General features: G+C 56.3%; 2 protein-coding genes across 5 annotated transcripts; one reads left to right on the top strand and one right to left on the bottom strand.

Annotated features, from left to right (window-relative positions):
• Positions 1–3196: 3196 nt before the first annotated feature.
• Positions 3197–19047, bottom strand: AGAP2 (ArfGAP with GTPase domain, ankyrin repeat and PH domain 2). 3 transcript variants are annotated; one of them, XM_045789726.2, is made up of 19 exons: positions 13981–15853; positions 12250–12308; positions 11576–11663; positions 11310–11395; positions 11017–11164; positions 9905–10039; positions 9466–9575; positions 8895–9053; positions 8648–8734; positions 8459–8563; positions 7841–8003; positions 7544–7663; positions 6707–6835; positions 5721–5780; positions 5341–5489; positions 5140–5230; positions 4798–5020; positions 4421–4676; positions 3197–4235 (listed from the first exon to the last, which is right to left on the bottom strand). In XM_045789726.2, the coding sequence occupies exons 1-19, from the start codon at positions 15125–15127 to the stop codon at positions 3993–3995; spliced, it is 3558 nt and encodes a 1185-aa protein (XP_045645682.1). In that variant the 5' UTR covers positions 15128–15853; the 3' UTR covers positions 3197–3992. The 3 variants fall into 3 exon arrangements, with proteins under 3 accessions (XP_045645682.1, XP_045645684.1, XP_045645683.1); XM_045789728.2 differs by lacking the exons at positions 5721–5780; positions 13981–15853 and adding an exon at positions 18764–19047; XM_045789727.2 differs by lacking the exon at positions 5721–5780 and having other exon boundaries at positions 13981–15852.
• Positions 14948–24101, top strand: TSPAN31 (tetraspanin 31). Of its 2 annotated transcripts, none has more exons than XM_087869015.1 (6): positions 14948–15082; positions 22072–22239; positions 22499–22579; positions 22905–23036; positions 23346–23459; positions 23551–24101. In XM_087869015.1, exons 3-6 carry the CDS (start codon positions 22502–22504, stop codon positions 23623–23625), a joined length of 399 nt encoding a protein of 132 aa, XP_087725141.1. In that variant the 5' UTR covers positions 14948–15082; positions 22072–22239; positions 22499–22501; the 3' UTR covers positions 23626–24101. The 2 variants fall into 2 exon arrangements, with proteins under 2 accessions (XP_087725141.1, XP_045645681.1); XM_045789725.2 differs by lacking the exon at positions 14948–15082 and adding an exon at positions 21366–21576.
• Positions 24102–24134: the final 33 nt, after the last annotated feature.

Below are 24134 nucleotides of genomic sequence, written 5' to 3'. Positions count from 1 at the left end.
ACAGTCTTTCTGCTGAAGATGCCACCGGCTCCCAGGTGAGCTAGAGGCCATTGAACTCCTGGGTCTCCAGACGTCAAAGCGAGATTCCGTTGTTGTTGAAGGAAGTTTCTGAGACCAACCCTCTTCTTTCTGAATGTAGACGGGTGCTTGCTCTGCGTGTTATGCTTACCCTGTTTTATGGAGAAATATGAGTGTGTAGACCTGTGAAATCCTGCTTCCCCAGATCCATTTGGGTATCTTGCGGGGAGGAACGCTTCCCCAGTGCAAGATCCGAGACGTTCCCTCAAGGGCAGATGTGGTCGGAATGCTGGGTTCAAATCCTCACTCCCCTCTTTACTCAGCGGGGCTGTGAACGAGTTATTTAACTTTTCGAGTGCTGTTTCCTCAGGGGTAAGTTGTGGATAATCGCACTGGCCTCCCATGGTGGTTGTGAGTACTGAACAAAATCTGTGTCTCGTGCTCTTAGCCCAGCACCCGGCCCCCAGGAAGTGCTCGGTACGTTCTCACGAACCAGCTCCTGAGTTCTGAAGGGACTACAGGGTACCTGGAGGCAAGAGTCTTAGAAGGAATCTCAAACGCTGATCTGAAGCTACAGTGGAATCTTTCAGAATGGGAGAGTGGGGAGAGGCTGGGGCAGGAAAGCGATCTTTGGTTTGATGAGGATGGACTCTTAAGATCATCAGAAAACCGAGTTCTGGAAACCTCGCTAGACTGAATCACTGGTACTTTCAATAGGAAATTCCTTTTTGCTTTCCTTTGGTTTTTGGGATACTCCCACGGAGAAAGTTGGTCTGCCCCAGCTGCGCTAAGGCAAACAAAAGGAGGGGGGCGGGGTGTGTGGCAACAGTGGAGGGGGGCAGGAATCCAGGTGGGGACCCCCGAGCTGAGCTGGGGAGGTGGCAGGGATGTAAAAGGGCAGCAGCTCCCCGCAGCCCCCTGGAGAGTCTCCTTCTAGAGTCCCGGTGTGCACAGCCTGGAGGGCTTGACATTTTGTCATCCCATCCGCTACACCCTTCACCTTTCCCACAAGGCCAAAGATGCGGCCAATGATAAAAGCAGCCGGTGGATTATGGAGTGTTGGGATTTGCCGTGGGGGTTGCTGACACCCTGACTACCTTTCTCTGGCTGGAAATGAAAGGAACTCCCCATGGGCCTGCGGTTCCCTGGGGTAATTGCATGCTCTCTGGGCCCTTGCTTCCTCCACAAACTCTCTCACACTCGAGCTTCTGAGGAAGGGAGTGAACTTTTGTCACCAAGAAGTGAAGTGGAGACGGGCTGCGGAGTCCAGGGTCTCTGAGGAACGGAATGGCCAGGTGTTCCGGGGGAGTGTTTTTTGCTACTTTCCTCTCTTCCTTTTTCTTTCTTTTTTTAAGAGAGGGAGGGGGTGGAGGGGCAGCAGGGGAGGGAGAGAGGAGAGTCTTAAACAAGCTCCACACCCATCAAGGAGCCCGACGCAGGCCTTGATCCCACCATCCTGAGGTCCTGACCTGAGCCGAAATCAAGAATCTGACGCTCAACCGACTGAGCCACCCAGGCGCCCCCCCCTTCCCTTTGATGTGCCTTCCCACACTACACACCTGCATCTGTACCTGTCACCGCACCTGCATCCCCGAGCTCACCTTTTCCTACGTCAGGCTGCTGTGCTGGGCGGTCGGCAGCCTAGAATCCTGGAGAACTAGGGCCTCCCTGTGATCGAACCTGGACCCACTGCTGCAAGCACACCTTGTCAGCTTGATGGCACACCCGCAGCTGTCCGTCCTTGTGGGGCTGAGCGGTTTTGAGCCTCTACCAGAGGCTCTAACAGAAGACTCAGGGCCATTGACTGAATGACGCGTGGTGGCTGTGCCCAGCCTGCATTGGCTGCTGGCCAACACCACTCCACCCAGCCCCTCTATCAGGGCAAATGCTTTCTGCTGCACACGAGAAACAGCAGGGTGGGCTTCCTGCTGAACCAGGAAGCACTGCAGTTATTCGGGGCAGCCCTGGCCTCGGTGGCTTAGAGGACATGGAGGTGGGCAGATGTCTACCACATCAGCTGGGCACGGAGTGTGCGGACACCAGGGACTTCTGTGGCTGTGAGATTTCCCACCTCTTCTCTCCAGGCCCCTGCTGTCATGAGCTCTACTTCCGACACCAGGCCCCCAGGGCTGCCCTCCAAGGCCAGTGTCGGAGTCCTCACCAGGTGCCTCTGAACAGATATTGTCCAGATGACCAATGAACAGATGCCACCAAGGTAACCTGCCCAAGGCCACCTAGCCATGAAGTGGAGGGCCCCGTGTCAAAATCAGTTCGGACTCCAAAGTTCCTGCTCTCAAGCAAAGCTACCCCAGCTTCTCACTTCTCCAAGCAGCCCCCTCCCCTGTCCTCTCCTCTCCTCTAAGTTCCACGCCCCAGCTCCTTCCCAGAAAAGGGGTCATGTTGGGAGTCATTGCCTTTTCAGCTCCCTGGATCCCCACTGTTGCTTCGACCTGCCTGGTTCCTTTCACTACAGGGTGAAATATCTGGCCTACCACGGGGTTGCCCTGCCACCAGCCCCAGCAGGGACACCCTCTGCTGGCCATCTCCCACCTCCAGTTCCCCACCTTGACCAAGTCCATTCCCTGACCCGCCTCTTCAAGAACAAACCAGCAGCTCACCCCCTAGACAAAATCACTTCCTCTTTAATTGCTGTTGAAGAAGATTCACACCATCTGCCTCAGAGGAGATGAGGGCATTTCCTTCTGCCCCCATCCCTCTCCCCTCCCCAATTACCTGGTCCTTTGCAAAATATTTTAGCTGAGAAAAAAAAAAAAAAAAAGACCGGAAACCACTGACACAGACGGTCCAAGGGCTGGATTGATTGAAGGAGGCAGGGCTGGGCCAGGTAAATCCACCCCCACCACCCCTTCCTGGGGATGGGGAAGGAGGCCTGGAAACCCTCCCAGCCACCTCACATCCTCTTAGCCCAGGCTGGGGGGGATCATGGGGTTAAAGGGACGGGTCTGGAGCTGCTCCAGTGGGAGGGAGGGGCTGGACAGGAAGAATAGTGGGGGAGGGGTCCCATTGCAGGGGTGCCCCCTACCCCAGATCACCACGGGCGCTGCACAGTCACAGGTACGCAGTCACGGTCACAGACACTCACAACCCGAGAGCACCCCCACCCCACCCCACCCTCTGCCCACCCTTGGCTTCCCCTACCCTGAAACGCCCTCCCCGCCCCCGCCCCCTTGTTGGGGAACAAAGCAATAAATTACAAGGTCCCTCCCTAGTCCCCTTAGCCCGCTCTGCTCCATCTCTTCTCCCTCCCAAGATAGTAGTGAGGAGGGACCCAGGCTCTTGACTCCCCCGGCCCTTTAGCTTCCATCCATGGGTGGGTGTTGGGGGACGTCCTGATTTCCACTCCTCATGGTCCCTTTCACGGAAAGGGTTGGGGACCCCCCTACCCCCTTGGGCAGCAGGGGTCCTGCCCCTCGCTGCCCTTCCCCCTTCACTGGGCAGTGAGATTAGCATGGAAGGGGTGGGGGCCCCGGTATTGGCCCCAAGTCCCAGGGCTAGCTCTCCCACTTACTAACCCCTCCCTCTGGCGTGGCGTCGCCCCAGGAGCCAGCCTGGGTATGTGCTCCCGCCTTGGGATTGTCAAGCACAAGCAGGACTGGGTCTTCCCCCCTCCACCCCTAGGGGGCGCGAGCGGGCAAATCCAAGCTCCCAGGAGCAGGTACCGCGACAGGGGGTCCGCTTCCGCAGACACCCAGCGGGTAGACCCAGAGCAATCCGAGTGTGGAAACGGTGGAGAGGGGGCGTGTTGAGCTGGGGTCTCCATGCCTCGTTGGGGAGAGGGAGGTGAGTTTGTGTCTTCTGGGAGGCGTGGGGGCTGTGCCCTCGTGGGGGAAAGAAGTGCTCCCGTGGGGCGGGGTGCGGATTGGAGAGGTGAGTGGGTGCATCTGTCCAGCGGTCCACCCGATGTGGTCGTGCCCGGCCCGTGTGGGAGTGGGGGTGTCTCTCCCGTTGGGCAACTATACCAGCGCGACGGGGGCGTCGGCGCGGCCCATGCTGGCGGCGCTGCTCCGGCGGCGGGGGCTGGGCGTGGCGGTGATGCTGGGGGTGGTGGCTGCGCTGGGGGTGGTGACGGTGCTGCCGCCCTCACCCGGGCAGCCGTGCTGGAGAAGGATGTCGGCGCACAGCTGGCTTCCAGCCTGGCGGGCGTAGAACAGCGCCGTGTGGCCCTGTGCGTCGCGGGCGGCCACGTCGGCGCCGTACTAGAAGGACAGAGACGGCCGCGTCACCAAGCGTCCCCGGAGGGCCGCCGACACCCGCACGCCGTCTCCCCAGAATTTCCAGGCCGGCCGCCAGGGTCTTTTTGGGGATATCAGGCTCCCCCGCGCCTGGCTGTTTCCCAGCTGGAGCCCTCCAAGACCCCTTTCCCCATACCCTACTCACGTACCCACAACAGCAGCTGCGTGATGACAACGTGGGCAAGCTCGGCTGCCAGGTGAAGGGGGGAGCGAAGCTGCGGGTCCTCTACGCTGGTGTCGAGCGGCCCGTGTCGCGCATGGGCCAGAAGCAGGAGAACGGCGGCCACGTCCTGGGCCTGCACCGCGGCCCACAGCTGGCGGCCCAGCGGTTCCTCCGGAGTGCCCAGCGGCGCCAGGAACAGCAGCTGCTCGTACTTGGCGCGAATCCATGATTCACGCTCCTCCCTACAAGACCAAGGATGAACAGGAAGGGCTCTAGGGGCCCTCACCCAGGACCTCTGTCCTTTACTCAGGGAAGCCTCTCGGGAGCCGCACACCCTAAGCGCCCCCCTTCCGTCACACGTACCGCGAAGAGTCCCGCGTGGGTTTGGTACGGCCCCGTGTGTCGCTCTCCCACACGCGGTTGGCCATGTCGTTGCCAATGGCCGTCAGCACCAGGGTCAGCTCCCGAGGCCAGTCGTCCAAGTCCAGCGAGCGAACGCGGGACAGGTGTGTGCCCAGGTTCCGGTGAATGCCAGAACACTCGATGCAGATGAGTGCGCCCAGGTTCAAACTGGCCCACGTGGGGTCTGGGGAGGGAGTGCAGAGGTCGGCTCCGGCCGCGCAGGCAGCATGGGCACCCTGGCATTCGCCAACGCCCGCGAACCACTCTCCCTCCCAGACCCCTCCGCTGCCCCCTTGCGCTCACTGGGGGCCCCGCAGTCCACGCAGATAGAGTTCCCCTTGGCGTTCCGGATCGCCTGGATGGCCACCGCTTCACTTTGGCTGTCTGTGCGCAGCTGCAGAAAGGGTTGGGGTTTGTATTGACTCTCCATGGTATTGAGCCCTTCTCCAAACTCTTAAGACACTCACCTCTGCTCGCCCCCAACCCTCACCCCTGACCCATTACCTTGACCTTGCTGCTCTCACAGCATTGCAGACTGGCTAGGATCTGACTTTCGATGGCCTGGACCCAGGCATCCCGCTCCTCAAAACTGGCTGCCTCAAAGTGCCACGTCTGACCAGTGCTGGACACGATCAGGAATTCGAAGTTTTCCTCTGGGTGGGGGGATGGGATGGGGTCATGAGGGATGGAGTTCAAAGAGGGGCTGCCTTCCCCAAACCCTTCCCCCCTGATGACCATCCCAAGCCCCTGGGAGTGGGGCAGAGGGGTTGGGGAAGCAGAAGGTGGGGGAGAGCAGGAAGCCCGAGCACATGCAGGGAAAGGCAGGGGCACCCCCACCCCTCTGCACCCCAGCTGAGCGCCCCTCCCAGCTCCCCGCTTGTTACCTGCTTTATAAATATTTCTTAAACTACCAAAGGATTTTAGTTTCCACATTTTGCGCTTGGCTGGTTTCCCGAAGCGAAGGAGATAGAGATAGAATGGAGAGCAGAACAGAGAAAGAGACCAAGAAAGGAGAAAAAGAGAGGCAGATGGAGAGATGGAGAGAAACAGTGACAGAGTGCCAGAGACAAAGCAGGACAGACAGATGGGGAGAGAAAGCAGAACTAAAGTCAGTGGCCCCGGAGCAGAGTAGAGCGGAAGCCAAGAGCCATGAGAGTAGGCAGATCTGGAACCTGGGTCTGAGCACCCAGCAGAGAGCAGGGCGTGGGGACCAGTTATCATGACCAATGAGGAGCCAGGTCTCTGGGAAGGGAAGGGATGGTCAGGATCCAAGTGAACACAGGGAAAGGGGACAGAAACTGAGTCACGGGCCTGGAACAAGGGGATCGCGTGTTCGGAGGAGTCTCAGGGGCTTGGGGAGGTCACTGAGGGCAGGAACAGGGACCACTGCGGTCAAGGCCTGTTGGGGAGCTTGGTGATCATGAGAAGCTACCGGGAACAGGGGCCGGGTGGTCACAGAATCTGGGAGCTGAGGAGTCAATGGGCGACACTGAAGTCAGGTGCTGAGTCACTGGGGGCCACAGGGAGTTCTGGGTGCTGGGCCTGGGATGATAAATGGGGTTGAGGACAAGAACAGAAACTAGAGGGTTATTAAGAGAGGAAGCAGGAGCTACAGACTAATGGGAGTCATTGGGTACAGAAGTGGCAGGACTGGGAACTACTGGGGTAAAAGGCATTGTCTGGGGAGTGGGAGGAAGGACAGGAGCTGAGGGGTCTCCATCCATTTTTCACTAAATTATGTGCAAAGTGATAATAATAGTCAAGCACTCAGCTCAGGCACTTTTCCTCCTCCTGCAGGAGCTAGGCCAGGGATTTGGAGTTGGGGGGTGAGGGTCCATGGTGGGAGGAGAACTGCCCACCGGGGCCTCACCTTCAGCCTGCCCAGCCGAGCCTTCAGTCTTGGAGGGTGTTGTCAATTTTTTCCTCCTCTGCTTCTTCACCATGGGTGAAGGAGGGGGTTCCCGACTCAGGAGGCTCAGGTCTCCAGATGGGGTACAGTCTTAGGGAGGGGGACACAGCTGCCTCAGTGGCCCCCCTCCACAGATTTCCTGATTTCTCCATAGCCTGTTTCCTCCCCTGAACTAGCTTTGGTCCCCCTCCTCTCCAGGAGGTCCCCTTGATCATTCCTGGGGAGGTGGGCAGACGAGTGGTTTAAAGTCAAACCTGCACTCAAATCCTGGCTCTGCCACTTACTGCCCTTGAGACCTTGGGCAAGTCACTTAGTCTTCTGACCCTCAGTTTCTTCATCCCTAGAATGGGGATAATGATCTTGACTGGCGAGGTTGCTGTGAGGATTGCTGTTACAATTCACTTGTGTGTGTATATACACACACACTCAGACACTCCAAAGACCGATGGCTGACTATCTGCTAGGCAGTGTTCGCAGTTTGTTTAAGTCTCAAAGCAACCTCTGAGGTAGAATCTATTATCTCCACTTTACAGATGAGGAAACTGAGGCACAGAGAGGTCATGTAACTTGCCCAGTGGCAAGCCAGGGTTTAAGTTCAGGTGATTTAGCTCTAGAACCCACTCGTGTGAACCATTATGATAACCGTAGTGTGGCTGAGCTTGGTGCCTGGCACCCAGGAGACCCTCAGCGTGGCCACTCATGCACTGATTCCAGCTTCCAAGCTTCTACCCCAAGCCCCTCCCCCCTCAATCCCATTCACATCCGGAAAATAGTGGCCAGAGGGTGGTCCTCACTGACCGGTGCTGAGGGCTCGGGCCAAATTCCGGTCTGGCTTCAGCAGGTTCTTGGATGTCTGGTCTGGTGGTGGCTGCAGGGAACTGGGGCTGGGGCTTGGGCTTGGGGTGGGAGTGGTGGCTTCTGTTGGAAGAGGAACAAGATAAAGCTTCAGTGAGCCCCTCTGGGGACCCACTCCTGATGTAGACCCTCTTTATCACCCACCTTCCTGCTTATCCAGTTCCAGCCCCCCCCCCACTACCCTTCCTCATCCCGCAGCTCTGGCCCCTTTTCTGCCTCTCTGTCATGAGCCCCACTCACCAGGACCTTCACCCATCTGCACAGTGCTCATGTCCTTGACCAACCCATTGATGCTGGCCGAGGGGCCAAAAGCAGAGATGGCTCTTGGGGGCCTCTTGCCAGGGACTTTGACTGTTGTTCGTAGCAAGTCCATCTCTTTGCCGTGGGTACTGTGGATGTAATCCTGGAAGGGCACAGGGTTGAGAGTGTAGGAAGCCTGTGGTCCTTGGTGGTGCTGGGAAGCAGCCAATAGTATGGGCTAGAGGGGAGAGGGAACTCTGGGGGCTGGAGAGGGAACTCTGGGGGCTGACTGTGTTGGGATGAGCTTCTAGGGGATGGGCTCACCAGATCTGGCCCAGTACTATCTCCTCCAGAAAGCATTCCCTGAATGGCAGACCAGGTGAAGGTCCTTCCTCCATCCTCTCCCACTAGACTGCAAGTTCCTGGGGGGATGTCTTTACTTTCCTCTCTCCAGCATGGGTATGTGGTGGGTGCCTAACACATGTTTGCCGAACCTAGGAGAACGGGACTAGGGCTTCGCGGAAATGACGTTCATGTTTGTCAGAGGCAGGTAGACTGGTACAGGTGGAAGTTTGTCCAAGGCCAGCCAGTGTGGCCCCGCCAATCTCTGCCACTCACATTAATGCTGGGGTGGTAGAGAAGGAAGCCATTACTGGACAGGGTCACGTATTTCTTCTTCCATTCTTTGTTCAAGGAGTTGCCACTTCGCTTCAGTAGGAAGCTCTGGAGGATGCAAAGAGACATGTGGGAGAAAAGCCAGTCAAGCCCAGGAACCCCCAGCCTGCCCCCAGCCTCTGGACCACCCACCTGTTTGATGGGGATGGCTCGCCCACTCCCCGTTGTCTCTCCCCGACTGTCCAAACTCCGCTTCTCAGAATCACTGCCCCGACGATTCTGGAATGGTTATTGGCATCAGTTAAGAATGAACAGAGAGATACACTGATGGAAGGACAAGGAAGGCAATGAAAAGGGGCCCAACAGCGGGGTCTAGGGACCAGGGAAGATGGGCAGGTAACAGAGAACCAGAGGATGGGGGAGTCATCATGTCCAATACCGCGAAAAGGCTGGTCCTACGCTTGGCTGCCCGATGCAGGGACCCCGGGGTGCTCAATCCAGCCACCGCAGCTGCCTCAGCTCGGAGCTCCCGGTGACCAACATTGGGTGAGGATGGGAGGGAAGAAGAGTAGTCGCTAGTGTGGCCCCCATTGCTAGCCTGGGGATGGACGAAGGAGTCAGCAACAGTTGAGACCCCCCCACCCCACCAAGCTACAGTGACATTTAGTTACGAGGAATTCCAGACATTCCTTGATCTCATCGCCATTTGTTTGCATTATCGCTCATAATAAAACTCCTCACTGTCATATGCTTTCCATTTTGCAAGTATTAGGCCATACATTTTTCCTGAAACCTTCGGAGGTTTAGGTGACTTGCTCGAGGACATTCCGAACAGCGTTTCAAACCTGGTTGAATTCCAGCCCAACAAGCTCTCTAAAAAATGGTGTCACTGCCATTTCCATTTGCGCCCCCCACCCCAACCTCCTTGGTACTCTGTACCTGTTGTTGGATCACCAGCCCCTCCTCTGCATCCTACCAGCCCTTCTGTGGACCCTGAAACCCCAACTCACCTGCCCAGCTACAGGAGTGGAAGCAGCCGAGTGGCTCGGGGAGCTGGGCAGGGACTTACAGGCAGCCAGAAGCTGTTGCTGTTTTCTTAAGGTCACCACCTTCTGGGCCACTGAAGGAAGGGGGAGAGGAGGGACACATGAACAGGGCAGATACCCAAGACCACCCTTTGTTGCCCAATTTTAAGAAATCCCCGGGAGATAAAATAGGCCCCAACTTCCTTGTCACTGTGGCCTTCGTGCCACCTGTAGTCCTGGCAGCTCATCCTGCCCAGAAAGACCACGTGGTTGTTAAGCAAACCTTCTCTGACCTCCCTGATGCCTCCTCCCTCCCATGCAGGCTAAGTTGCTGTCACTCACACAGAGACGCCTGGACGCCCTAAAAACATGGCAGGCCCCTAGCTCCCTGCTCCCCACGTGTGAGGAGAGTCACCGTACTCACCCTCCTGGAAGACGCGGTCCACATTGAGCCCGTAGGTCGCACACGTCTCATAGTAGCTACAGCGCTTCATATCCGCGCACAGAGCCCTGGCACGAGCATCGCCCACCACTCGAGGGGAGGAAGCACTAATCCTGTCTGAAGGGACGGGAAAGGGGCAGGGCTGGATGAGGGCGCCGCTTCCCCACTCTTCCTACTTTCTCTTCCCTCTGGCTCCAGTCCCGGCTTGGACACACTAAAGACAGGCTATGAGAGAATCTCCTCTTCTTCTCTGAAGGCTGGGCCCAAGCACGCAAGCCCAGCTGCAGGGTGCGTAGGCGGGGTGAGCTCTGTGTGTGCGCGACCTCAGAGAACACTCGAGAGGCGAGTGGAACTTCTTGACAAGGTCTGAAATGGCTGAGACTTTCAAATCCCGTCACCCTGCCCTGCAAATCCAATGGACCCTGAGCTGAGTGGGAATCACCTCGGAAAAGGTTGAATGTCCACGGGGAACAGGTGGACTGTTCACTCCGCAGCAAGGAGTCAGGAGGCAAGTGGCTCCCGCAGGGTGGGCATCCCGACAGAAAGTCGTGCCAGCTCAATACAGGTGGGTACTGGAAAAGCTTTTCCTGGGCCTGGTGGTATCTGAAGAGCCTCTGAATCACTTCTTTGAGAACTCAAAATTTTCTGCCCTCTGTATTTTCTCCATCATTTTGTTTGTGTGTTTTCTTTTTTAGATACGTTCCTTTGAAAGGTGTCAGCCTGACCTAGCTGTAGCAAGGGGAAGATAGAAGGTTTTCCATCCACCCTAGAGCCTGAGATTTTTCTGTGTTGGCCATGGCAATGACAGGAAATGGCAGTGCGAGAACACAAGGTAGGTGACATCTCAGAGGACCGGAGACTGCTCCTATAGTTGTCCCTTCCTTCCTGGAGGGTCCTCATTTCTCTGCTCAGACCCTGGGGAGCTTTTTTGGTTTAATGATTCCCCTATTTGAAGACCAGTCTCCTTCCAGAGGGTTCCTGCAATCCAGGTGGCCATTTCCACACCTCACCAAGCTCTCACCTGCGTTGGGCAATACCTCAGCAGCCATCTCAAGGACTCCCCCGAAAGCAGTGCTTCCTTAGGCCCTCCTTACCTTGTGTCCCCACCAGGGCCAGTGCCAGGCCTCCTCGTCCTTCCCCCCTAAGGGAACTCAGCTGCCCATGGAGACGGCTCACGGCCTGGAAACTGTTTTCGTCCTCCAGGCTGAAGACCAAGATGACAGCATCTGCCCAGCCTGAGAACTTGCGGGGGGTGAGGGAGCAAAAGGGGGGTCAGACAAGTCTACTCCTCTGGACACTATGCCCAGGGAGGTCTGGGAAACTAGAGTTTTCTCCCTTGGCCAGTGCTGACCCCAGCCAGCCTGCCCACCCCAACATCACCCCTCACCTTGGCATCAGGTGCCCCAGCTTCCTCTCGGATCAACACCAGATGAGTCTGTCCATCCACCAACATCTCTTTCTTGTGCTGGTCACCTGTCCAGAAGGGGTGGAAGTGGTAGTAGGTCAGAGGTCACAAGTCACCAAGTTTGCCCACGCTCCCTGTACTTTGGCTATTGTGGCTTCATCCTTTCTTTTGGTCTCCATAGCTGCCTAGTCATTGATCCTTGATTCCTGACCCAAAACATGAGCTTACTATGGCTCCTGAGAACTCACTTTCTGTCTTCTCCAGCACTTGGTAGGAACCGGTCAAGAATCGGTGGATGAGCGATGACTTCCCACTCCTGGCGTCACCTAGCACACCCTGAGAACAAGGTTGTGGAGCAGAGATTGTGAGATGTAAGAGGAGGCCAAATGTTTGGGTCTGAACATTCCCGAGAGCTCAAAGAGACTGGCAGTGTGAAATCATCCAAGCAGGATCCTGCAGGGACTGGATGATGGTCAGTCAGGAGAGAGCATTCGGGAAGATCAGGTGAGTGGAGTAAGAAATGATCCCAAGCTCAAAGTGCACCACAGGCTGAAGATTCTCAGCAACCGTGTGTGTGGGGGGGAGGGGGGGTGGTGGTGATGTCACAGTCCTAGACACTGGTTGGAAAGTTTTACCCAATTCTAGGCAATAGAACATGAAGAGCTAAAGGGGAGATGCCAGAAATGAGGAGAAGCCTGGATAAGGACCATGAACAAACAGAAAAAAAGAAGCTAGAGAAGAAAAAATTGTAAGGCTCTACCAAGCTTCAGGAAGGTTCTGTGAAGGTAGACTCTTGGGAGTACTAGCAAACTATCCCCCATTCCCACAGAGAGCGGGAAGGGAGGCGGTGAAGGGGAGAGAGTTGAGAGTGCAGTGGGTGGGAGGTCAGCCTTCATACAGACTCGGCGACCAGGTTACCTACCAGGCGCAGTTCAGGAATGGAGCGGCTCAAAGTCCATTCCTGGCTATTGACCACAGCCTCTGTAAGAGGAAAGGAGCCATAAGAAAGACTGCTCCAGGCCCAGGAGCACCCCCACCCCTCAGCCACTCCTCCTCCTTTTGCAGCTTCCCTTAACCCCCAGGACTCTGCCTGGGTTGGAGAACTGTGCGCAAAGCCTAGGTTCGAGAGTGGTCCCCAGTCCTCCTATCCTAGCCGCTCTCCCCACAGCTGTTGCTGCCGCTCAGTGGTTGCTTAGCAACGGAACCAGCTAGACAAAAATACTTCAGTTGGCATCTCCCTTAAAGCACATCCCCAAACGTAAGTCTGCCCCAGACCAGGGACCAAGGTTCTGACAGTGGCGGGTTTTTCCCTCTGGAAGAACAGGAGAGGGTCTCCTTCCTACCGGTCTGACTTGGATTCCAGGGGAGATCCTGGGCGGAGGGGCTGGGACATGGGAGGGAATGGGTCTTCCTCAATCTCCACTTCACAAGAAAGAAACTGAGGTGAGGGATATCCCTCCCCTTTTTCAAGGTCAAAGCACGGTGGCCCTGACCGCTTCCCCCAGCCCATGCAATGGAGCTTGGACTTGCCTATGCTTCCCTCTTCCATACCTTCCCCACAAGCACCCTCTGAAACAAGTGTGGGGAAGGGCTCATTCCTTGGCCGAGAGAAGCCACTGGCCTGGGGGCGGGGGATAGGTTGCTCCTTCCGCCCGCCGGGTCCAGCCCCCGCGCCTGACACTGGCCGGACGTTCCCGGGGCGCCGCAGCTGCGGCGGGAACTCTGGGATCCGGAGCCATCTGCTCCCACCCGCTCCAGAGCCAAACCCCGGGGGCCGCCCCCGCTCGGAACCCGCCTCCCCTCCGGGGAGTGTGAGCCGCACCAAGAGTCCCTAGCCTCTTTCTTCCGGAAAAAAGAAAGACACTCCCCCTCCCCCCGAAAAAAACAGTACCTTCTCGGTACCCCCTCCCAAGTCTCCGGGGGTAAGAATTGCCTTTGCAGCGGTTCCGTCCCCCCTGAGTCACTCCTGGTCAGCCCCCTGGGGGTTTCAACGCTGCTGTGGGGCCAGGGTGGGCAGTGGGGAAGTGAAGCCTCCTATCCGCCCCCTCTCACTTCACATTCAAGTATTCATCACGTTCCAGCCCCCACGCACTCCCGTACAGCCCAATCCACCCTCACTGCACGGAAAGAAACAAGAGTCCCTCCCTGCTGCCTCACTAGCCTGGTCTCAGCCCAGGGAAGACCTATCCCTGGTGAGGAGCTGCCTGCAAGGTCACTCTCATGCCACCTGACCCAAGTGCTCAGGAGAAACTGAGGCTTCCTCATCCCCTTCACCTTTAATATAATCTGGGCAAGGCAAAGCTCTGTTCCCCTGCTCCCAGAGTCCAGCTGAGGCTAGAAGTGGGGTCTGGGGCTTCTCTGGGGATAATTTCCTACAGTCACTCTGACCAAGGGCATTATTTTCCCAGAAAGCTCTGAAGCTTTCTGAGTCCCTCTGAAATCAAGTAATCTCTCATTTGGCACAATGTAGCTACCCACCCTCTTTCAGGACCTCTTAGTCTTTGCCCCTGTCCTTGGCAGGGGAGCGAATTTGGTTCATTCACCCACCCAAGAGAGAAGCTTCCCTAGTTCAGTCCTGCACACCTCTCCTCCACCCCAAGCTGAACATTCCAGTACCCTCCCCTCCCTGTTCTCAGGCCCTGGTCCTACTCACTAGGGGAGGCGCGGAGCTCTGCGCCCAGCAGCTCCCTGGACCCGCTGCCAGAAGACAGGCCCGGGGGTCCAGGAGGGGGCCCGGAGCCAGGAGGCCCCCCTGTGCTCTTGGTGAAGATGCCGCTGATAAACTTGAGCATCTTGCGATCTCGAGTGGATGCTCGGCCCCCCTCCCGGCCCCGTTTCAGCCCTGGAGCTGGAGGCTCCAGAGTGATTGGAGGTGCAGGCCCAGTGGGCTGCGCGGAGGCGGCGGTGACAGTAGCGGCTGGAGCCGGGGTTGCTGGGAGGGTTAGCGGAGGAGGAGAGCCAGCAGGCGGTCCCGGGTGCAAGTCACTGTTGTCCAAGGTCTTACTCTTGCCTTTCCGAGGGGACAGCTTCCCTCGGGCTCCCGACCCAGCCCCGACCCCACCAGAGGTCGCGGCTGCCGCTCCTCCTCCCCCGGCAGCGGCGGCAGAAGCTCCAGTCCCGGCGCTGCTCTTTGACCCCTTGACCCTGGGCTTGCCTTCGCTTTCGGGCCATGACAGGCGGCTACCAGCGCCCTTGCCCCCGCCGGCTTTGGCGCCACTCGTGGTTACGGTCTTGCAAGGCTTGGGAGCCGGCGGAGGAGGCGCCACCTTGAGCCTCCGACTGCCGGTGCCGGGGTGCGGGGAGGACGAGCCTGGGACGCCGCCGCCCGCCCGGCCTTCAGGTTCCGGGCCCCCCCAGCTCGGGCTGCTGAGCAAGGGGCGCCGGGAGGTGGGGGCGCCCCCGGGCTTGGGGTCAGGGCTCAGTCCCCCGGAGAGCGGGGGCCCCGGAGGGGCGGCCCAAAGGGAGAGGCGGCGGCCGGGAGCGGGGGAGACCGGGCGGGCCGGACTGGCCGGAGCCGGGGACAGGGTGGGGGGCTCGGCGCCCCCGGCGCCCGCGCTGCTCGTGCTGATCCACAGCGCATCCTGCCGGTGGAAGAGACGCTCGTGCCGCTTCTTGCCCGGCTCCTCCGCGCCTCGGGGGCTGCCAGGATCCCCGGTCTCCGCACCTCTGGTCCCGGGGGCGCCGGCTGCGGCCGCAGACGGAGAAGGCGGCGGCGGAGGCACCGACTCGAGCTTGACCAGGGTCAGCGAGATGAGGTAGGTCGTTGTCCGGCGCTGAAGCGCGCCCGCGCCCCGGCTCATGGGGCCCCGAGACCCCCGAGCTGGGGAGGGGAGGGGACTCCCCCGGACTGCCTCAGGGGGGCCCGGCCATGGGGCCGCCCTGCTCGCTGCCCCCAGCCCCCGGACCCCGTTGAGCCCCCAGCCCGGCTCCGCTGTCGCCGCCGCCTCCGCCGCCTCCGCTTGCGCCCCCCTCCCATCACACGGGGCGCCCCCTCCCCATGCTCCCCGCCCTGCGCCCCCACCCCGTTGGAGCCCCGGGACCTTGGTGCTGCTCCAGGGAGGCGCGCCGGACCTTGCGCCCCGGCCTGGGTGGGGGCGCCGAGATGGGCGGAGGAGGGCGGGGAGGACAGTTGTGGGGGCAAATAGGGGAGAGGGAGGAAAAGAGGGCAGAAAAGAGGGACCCGAGGCTGGGGGAGAGGAAGAACCGGTGCGGGGGAGGGAGGGGCGGGGAATGGGGACTCAGGGGGACAGGGGCCGTGGATGGGGGTCGGAGAAGGGATCTGTAGGAAGGTGGGAAGCTAATGGGCTGGTCGTGCGGGGGATTCGCAGGGGCGCGGGGAGGATGCTGGGGATGGAGATACAGGCGCCGGCGGGGGAGGAAGGAGGGAAGACTTAGGGGGTGGAAACCCACGGGTCTGGGGTCTGGGAAGGAAGGGGCGTGAGATCCGGGCGAAGGGTCCAGGGGGCTCGCCGGGGCTCGGCTCGGTCCGGATGCGCGCTGTGTCCGGGCGCTTCCCTCACATTGAGGAGGAGGCGGCCCCCCGCCCCCCCCCCACCCTATCTCCCCCCCACCTTCTCTCCACCAGCTCGGTAGTCTGAGAAGGCGGTGCAAAATCCAGGACTGGATTTCCCTCCCAAATCCTGGGCTGGATTTCCTAGAACTTGGACTCACCTACTCCAACAATTTAGCCCCCTCCCCTAGCACACCACGGTTAGGGAGCGCGACTGTTGGGTGTGGCATTTAGGGAGAAGGGTAAAAATCAGTACACAGGTGGACAGTCCGTAGGGAAAACGGAGCGAATTTAGGGATCGCTGCCAATTCTGGGGAAGTTGAAGTGGGGAAATGGGGAGTCCTGAAATCCCATTCCCAGGACCCCTTGTCTCTCCCAGGTAATTGCACGAATTCTTTTTCCCATCACCCAGCCGCCCTGCCCACCCCACCCCACCCCCACACACAATATATTGATGGGGCCATGACTTGAGCCCAACTGTCCCAAAGTGAACTTGGAAAGTGCTCCCTGGGGATGGGGACAAACATGGAACTTAAAAGGGTAGAAAGGAGGGGGGTGCCTTAGGAGGGGAGAGATCCGAGGGCTCCAGGAGCCCAGGCCAAAAAGTGAGTCAAAGGCTTCAGCTTGAGGTGGAAGGAAGGAATATGTCTACAGATTGACACCCCCCATACCAAAATGCATCCAGTCTCCATAGCAACCGTAGCTCCAAGAGTGCCTCAGAATCAGCGGGGATAAGCAGAGAGGAGAATCGGTGTATATGGTGGGTGGGGGGACCTGCCAGGGGATTGGGGGTTAACGGAGGCACCATCCTCGAATCTGGTTACCCACATGTGGGGTATTTAGTACCCCTGAATTTACAAGGACCCCTTCAGTTGAGGTGGGAGCCGGCCTCTTTTGGGTTCCCATTCGGTCTCCTGAGGTTTCCAGGGTGGAGCTCTTTTAGAAGGTTAAAGAGGAGATAGAATGGAAAACGTCTGTCTGCTCTGTGTCCACCACCCTTCTAGGGACCCTGGAGTTCAAGACTCACTGTCTTCTACCCTGGGGGGAAGGTTGAAGGGGTTAGGCCAATGGGGAACGGAGGCTGGGACCTGTCAGGGATGCGCCAGAGTGGTGGGAGGCCTTCATGCAGGCTTGGAGACCCCTCCCCGGACTCAGGGAGTCTCAGCATTCCCCTAATCCGGCGTCCCACCCTCCTGACGCAGCTGACTATAATAAGTGCTGTCGTGGGCGGCTCTTGGAGGCAGGAGCCAGCAGCGTGCTTGGCCTGGTAGGGGGTGAGGGGGGGTGGTACCAGGATGGTGGATGCCCTTTGTTTTCCTGAGACCTGTACCCAATCCCTCTGGGGTCCTGTCCTGAGGTCAGCAGTCCCCTCTCTACCGCACCCCAGGATGACACCATTCGCAGGACAGGGGACCTTTCAGTAGCCCAATTTTCTGAGAGGGTGAAGGAGATTTGCTAATTCTGCCTTAATTTTCCTTCCTTCCTACAGTGGCCTCAGTTTTCCTTTATATTCAGTGGGAACAGAATCCTGGCTCTTAGAGAAGGAGTGGAACAAATCACTTATGAAGAGTGGAGTCTTCTGGGAGATTTCAGCCTCCACTCCTCCTCACTCCCTCCTCCAGAGCTAAGCAGAGCTGCTCCATCAGGACTAAACCTTTTTCCTCCCTCTTTTTTTTTTCTACAGGGGTGGGGCTTGGTGTTCCTCCCTAGGAGGCCCTTTGGGGCCACTCCCCCTAGGTCTGCCTCTCCACCCACTGAGGCTGTAGGAAAGGTGACAGCCATTGTTCTTGGCAAAGGGTGGAGACAGGAGGTGAGAGGGGCACTAGCCTTAGAAAGGCAATGGGAAGGGATCAGACTATCCCCTTAGGAACCCGAATCAAATGTTCCTTCCCCAAGTTATGGTCTGGTGGCCTCTACCGTCAGAGAGGTCTGGCAGGAGGGGTCCCTGATGGAAAGAATGGTCTCTTGAACCCCCACCCCAACCCAGGTGGGCAGCTAAGACTGGAATGGCTGGGAGACCAGGCTAGGATGAAAGATGTACTTCTCCCAGACACCTTTCAAGAACAACATAGCTGGCTTTTGTTAGCTCCTTGCCACCTTCAAGGTAAACGAGAGGAGAGTAGGCTGGAGATGACTTTCAGGTCCACTCGTGGTGGGGCCCTGTGGACAGAGAGAAGCTGTTCCTGCCAGGGCCCCGCCAGGGGACTGAAGGTGGGCTGGGCAGAGGATGTGGCGGATGGTGTTGCCATGGCGGCACTTCCTCCCTGTGTTGTCATCACTTGCTCTAATGCCACTAAGGAGGGAGAGCGGAAGGTGTGTGTGTTGAGGGTGGGGGGAAGGACAGGAACAGGAGCATGGGGAAGAGAGGGGACCGAAAAGAGTCCTGGGGACTTCTTTACACTTTGGCTATTCAAAGCATACAGTATGTGTGGTAGTGTGTGCCTGGGAGCCTGAGAGTCTCTGCATGGTGTATTTCAGAGTGTGTGTGTGTTTCTCTCTACAGCTGGAGAACAAGAGGTCACTAATCCTTTGTGGGTCCTGGGAATGAACACGCGGTCCAGTCCCAGAACCTCCTGCCCCACACTGCTTCCTGCCCTGGACTCCCCAGGCAGGGTCCACGTCTACTATGGGTCCGTCACGGCCTCTCTTCCCCATGCTCACCCACTTCTCCATTGCCAAGAAGGTCAGCTCAGCAGTGACTTGTATTTTGATCCCCTGGGAGAAGGAGCAGAGTTGGGGAAAGAGGAAGAACGCCACCTCCCATATCTTTTTTCCATCCTGTCCAAATGAATTCTTCTCCCGAGTCCCAGCTCCATCTAGAGGACTAGGAAGTGGCTGATTGGGAGGTGATGTATGACACAGCAAGCCCTTCTATGCCCTTGCTGGTCCCCGATACACCCAAGCTGGGAGCTAACCCTTCTCTTACCTCGCACACTGTCCAGTGAGGCCTGGATGCTGTCCCGAAGTTCAGGATCGCCCACCCTCTCTGTCAGCTTCCTGAGGCGGCTTAGAGACTGCTTGGCCACCTCGTGTCGTCTGACTTCTGCTCTCACTGCAGCGACAGCCAACTGCCTCTGGGCATGCATGTTGCCCAGACCTGTCTTGCCAGGCTAACAGCAACCTCTGGCCTTGAAGCCCATGGCCCCGTAGTCCCCAAACACCAGAAGGCCCCTTCTGCTGTGCCCCAGAACTCCCCGCTCCTGCCCGCCCTTCCGTCTGTCGGCCTCACTTCCTGACTGGTGAGTTTCAAACCCACAGCCTGGGACAGCACTACCTGCTGCACCTCCCACCCCCTCTAGCGTTGGCCCATGAGCTCTGCCAGCCAGCCCCTGCTATGATTCCTCAGCCAGGTGGATGGAGAGACTGTAACAAGCATCCTAGGGCCTCCTGTGGGAGGTGGCTAATTAAGATGGGTGTTGGTGCTAGGAAACTGTGCCAAGCCAGGCCCCAGGTGCAATCCCAAACACTTGGTGACCTACAGATTTATGCTCAAACTCTGACAGGAATGTATACACACTTGGTCTCTCACCCCAACAGCCCTGCATTCCAGCTCGCAATGGTACTCGCCGCCCACTCTGTACCCACCACATCCAAAGAGCTCGTATACCTACGTCTTGCTCCATCACCCTTCCTCAGTCAGCTGCCCCGCTGTAACCACCTCCTGCCAGGTAGTTATGGGAGAACAGGTTATGGAGGAGAACAGCGACTTGAACCAGACAAAACCACCATGCTCTCTCAATTAATTTCATAATAATTGTCTATAACAATAGTTTACGACACACTTTCAAATAGATGGTCTTTATAACAGGCCCGAGAGGCACAGGAAAGGAAGCCAAAGCTCAGAGAGGCCAGTAAGAGGTGAAACAAATCTATGGGTCTAGGTCTTTTTTTTTTTTTTTTTTTTTTAAGATTTTTAAGAAAGTAATCTCTACACCCACTGTCAGGCTCCAACTCACCACCCTGAGATCAAGTGTTGCACGCTCCCCTGACTGAGCCAGCCAGGCACCCCTGTGAGCCAGCCAGGCACCCCTGTGAGTTTAGGTCTTCTGATTTCAACTCTGATACTCTTTTTCACTGTACCGCCCAGTCCAGATGACTGTCAGCCAGTTCCCCTTACCCCTAATACCACTGTCTTGCCCTTGATTTAGTACCTGAAAGAGAAGAGGGGGATGAGGAATTAAAGGACAGCATGAAGATGCAGGGGTGTGTGGGGGTGGGAAGTGGCTAATTTGATCTAATCACTTTGTTTCAGGGCTCAAACCTTTGTGGCCCTGCCAAATGTCTCTTCTCCTACATATATTCTTGATATTAATTTCTGAAGGATAGGGGATTATAACTATGTGACTATTTGTATAGCTGGAGATAAGGGAATTGGGGGCTGGGATTACCCACTGGAACTTATAAAATAGCCTGACAAAAAAACTAACACTGAATGTTGACTATGTGCCAGGTACTGTCCTAAGCATTCTGCATATATGAACTCATTCGATTCTCACAACAACCCAAGAAGCAGGTGTATTGTTATTTATCTCTACTTACAGACGAGGAAACAGCCACAGAGAGCCAAAGGTTAGGCAGCAAGTAAGCGGCAAAACTGGAACCCATGCAATCTGACTGGCAGTTAGACTGTACTGCTTCTCCAGTACGACTGTTTCTCTTGGGGATAAGAGGAATTATGCCTTTTCCCATCTTCATGAAAAACATTTATTCAATAATAAGCATATCGATCAACCTTTACGCCCATCCCCAGAGTGAAAATGTGGAGACTTCTCCTTCCCCTCATATTTATTCATATTCCAGACCCCTCCCTTTGGCTTTTTAATTAATTAATTAATTAATTAATTAATTAATTTGCAAGCCCTGGATCAGGCACGCGCTCTGAAGATACGGAGCACACGCATGTCTGTGCTTGTGGCTTTGTCTACGGGAATGCCCTTGCTCGAGGCAGCTGTTTTCTCACACTGAATTTCTAGCATGTGCACACCCAGTTAGGAGAGGATATAGAAGAGGGTATGTATACTAGTGGACACACCTGCAAATGCGTAACGATTTGTTGGATATTTCTGTGCCCAACCCAGGGCCTCCGTGGCCGGGCTAAAGCGCTCGATGTTTTGCTCCTCTGGGTGTTCCCGAGTGTGATGCAATAACAACAAACAATGGCGTCATCATGAGATCACTGCAGGACGAGGGGAAAGGGGCGGGGAAGGGCGCGCCCTCGAGGGGAGGAGCCCTTTCACTCTCCCCTAGAAACCGCACCTTCTCCGTCCTCCACTGGATAGCTCTTGAGCCTCCTCCCTCGGATTAGCTCTCTTCCAGCTGCGACCACAGAAAGCTCCGCTTTCAATCCGGGGTTTTGAAGTTTGGGCTCTGGTCCCTATGAGAATCTATGGAAGCCCTACCCCCAGTTTTAAGTTTCAGCCAATAAAGAACCTAAAGGAGGGGCCGGCAGGCGGGTCAGTGACGCAATGCAGACTGATTGGCATTCAGGCCACCGACGTCCTGGATTAGCCCCGAGTTTCGCCAATCCAGAGGCAGGGGTGGGACAGTGCAGGCGCAGAGGATTGGGTTTGGCTGGGCTCGATTTAAAGAGACAGAAGCTGTCGGGGTCCAAGAAGACGGTCCCCAAGACCCTCCCCCCAAGTCCTTGGGACCACTTGGGTCCCCAAAGCTGGGGAGATGGTTTGCGGTGGCTTTGCCTGCTCCAAGAATGCGCTGTGCGCTCTCAACGTGGTCTACATGGTGAGGTTTTGGAAATGGGGGAAGCTTCAGGGCGGAAAGAGGAGTGGGGAGAATCTCTAGGGGACTTCCGGTGGGAAGAGGGGTGTACTGGGGGTTCCGGGAAGATTCCCGAGAACTTCCGGCGAAGAGGGAATTCCAGGGGACTTCCGTGGGAAGAGGGGAGACTTCCGGCGACCAGAGGGTTTGTCTGGGGGTGGGGGAGATGAACTGAGGGCTGTGAGCATAAAGGCCCATCCCGCCCTCCTGTGACTTTGTTTCTCCCAAAATAGAAGCGATGGATGAAGCTAAAGTTTCTTTTTATATTCATAGACTCTACTACCCCTGCTGCCCCCACTCCCCTCCCAGCCATTCTGACCTCTGGTGGGCGCACACACCTCCTCCTTCTCCTTCGTGCACACAGTGCACTCAGCTTTTTTTGTCCCAGACCCCGTGTGGCTTTTGGCTGTGCTGCACACTAGAGTTCTTTTGAGATGTAACCTGCTCTGTTCCCTGTAGCTGGTCGGCTTGTTGCTCATTGGAGTGGCTGCTTGGGGTAAGGGTCTGGGTCTGGTGTCCAGCATCCACATCATCGGAGGAGTCATTGCTGTGGGAGTCTTCCTTCTTCTCATCGCCGTGGCTGGCCTGGTGGGTGCTGTCAACCACCACCAAGTACTGCTGTTCTTTGTATCCTTAAGTGATGGGGGTACTGGGGCTCTTGGAGAGGGCTGAATTGGCTAGGAATGTTCAAGAGAAGGGTGTATTTGAGGGATCTTGGGGACATGTCTCCTGGCCCTGCCCTATACCATACTTCATGAAACAAGAGCTGATGATTTTGTTTTCAGCCAACATGGCCATGTAAGTTCTATGAGCAGATGACACAGATGGTTATTGTAGGTGCGACATAAAGGAATCTAGCACTTTTCCCCGTAACTCTTCCTCTCAGTACATGATCATCCTTGGTTTGGTCTTCATCTTCCAGTTTGGAATCTCTTGCTCATGTCTGGCCATTAACCGAAGTAAACAGGTAAGTGCATGCCCTCTCAAGTACTTGCTTTTTTCCCCTCTACCCTCTAATTCCCTCCCCTCAGTCTGGACCTCTTAATAGGCCCGCTGCTTCCAGACTCTTCAGTCATTTGCTTCCTCTGGGAAGTCTGGGTAATTTTCCATGAGTATTTTCCAGAAGAACCTGAGGTGGATTTTTATTGTTTTCAGTATAATACACCTTTGTTTCTGAGGGGATGACTGACTTTGCTGCAATAGGGAAATTGAGGCACCTGAACTAAGATCAGGATGTAAGCATTCTGAAGGTTAGCAGCATCCAGTAATTTCCCTCTGCCTATGTTCTCTAGACAGATGTCATCAATGCTTCTTGGTGGGTCATGAGCAACAAGACCCGGGACGAACTGGAAAGAAGTTTTGATTGTTGTGGCTTGTTCAACCTTACAACCCTGTACCAACAGGATTATGCTTTCTGCACTGCAGTGAGTTGATGTAGAGGTGGGGTGGGACGGCAGGAAAGCTGGTTAAGGACAATGCCCAAATTGGCAGATTTAAGAGTTTGAATGTGACTGTCTCTCTCTAGCAGCTCTCTTGCACTGGGGCCATGTGCTGGTAGGGGGAGGGAGGTATGGATACGAAGGTTAGAGAATTAGTCAAGTGAGATTTCAATCTGTAGGATACTGAGCAGAAACTAATAAATAATTTCTGGGGCCCTTCACCACAGGTGTTAGGATAGAGCAGCTTAGCAACTCTGCACCCTCTAAATACACACGTACATGTTTTATCCTCAGATCTGTAAGAGCCGGAGCTCCACATGCCAGATGTGTGGAGAAAAGTTTCTGAAGCATTCAGACGAAGCCCTGAAAATCCTGGGGGGTGTTGGACTCTTCTTTAGCTTTACAGAGGTAACATTCTTCAGTTCTCTCATACGTACCCTTTCTCTTAGCTCCAGAGATTCAGAACTGCTGATAATCTCTTTCCCTTTGCTTTTTACAGATTCTTGGTGTTTGGCTAGCAATGAGATTTCGGAATCAGAAGGATCCTCGAGCTAACCCCAGTGCCTTTCTATAAGGCTCTAGATCCTTCTGACTTCTCGCCTGCTCTCTATTCTCCCTAAGCTTTTCTTCCTCCCTTAGGGAACACCTAGGGTCTGTAGCCCTTTTTGTTTGAGAAAAAGGAAAGGCCCTTTGCCACATCCCCCAAAGTGACTGAACAGCCAGGCTGTATGCCTTGACGTGTTTAGTGGGGGCAAGGTCATCAGGAATAAAGAACGACTTCCTCCCTCTCTCCCTAAGTGGATATGGGAACCTCCTGGGAGTGCATGAAATGGTATGGGGGTTGGAGTCATTCCTGGCTCTGTTTCCCCACTTTTCCCTTCCACACGCCAGACCTCAGCACATCCTGGCCTGGATCCAAAGGTAAATCAGGGATGGAACCAGGGGGAAAAACCGCCAAGAACTCTTTCTTATAATAAGCAGGACCCAGTTTGGGGAAGTTCAATGAATATAAAAATAAAAGCCATTTAAACTCCAAATTCAAAGAAACAACTTAAGTGCCTTTTCTTCTCTTGCCAGTTGAGG

This window comes from Ursus americanus, chromosome 17, assembly GCF_024610735.1.
Source record: "Ursus americanus isolate L20-20 chromosome 17, mUrsAme1.1.p, whole genome shotgun sequence".
Classification (NCBI taxonomy): domain Eukaryota; kingdom Metazoa; phylum Chordata; class Mammalia; order Carnivora; family Ursidae; genus Ursus; species Ursus americanus.
This window is presented reverse-complemented; position numbering and strand designations above follow the sequence as displayed.

Bases quoted from the DNA above. Each gene is read 5' to 3' on its own strand.
- AGAP2 (XM_045789726.2), bottom strand. From the start codon at position 15,127: ATGAGCCGGGGCGCGGGCGCGCTTCAGCGCCGGACAACGACCTACCTC. The intron at 9,576-9,904 runs GTGAGTACGGTG...CCCTTCCTTCAG, and splicing joins GGACCGCGTCTTCCAGGAGG to TGGCCCAGAAGGTGGTGACC. The intron at 9,054-9,465 runs GTGAGTTGGGGT...GTCCATCCCCAG, and splicing joins CCACTCCTGTAGCTGGGCAG to GCTAGCAATGGGGGCCACAC.
- TSPAN31 (XM_045789725.2), top strand. From the start codon at position 21,514: ATGGTTTGCGGTGGCTTTGCCTGCTCCAAGAATGCGCTGTGCGCTCTC. The intron at 22,240-22,498 runs GTATCCTTAAGT...TCTTCCTCTCAG, and splicing joins ACCAAGTACTGCTGTTCTTT to TACATGATCATCCTTGGTTT. The intron at 22,580-22,904 runs GTAAGTGCATGC...TATGTTCTCTAG, and splicing joins CCATTAACCGAAGTAAACAG to ACAGATGTCATCAATGCTTC.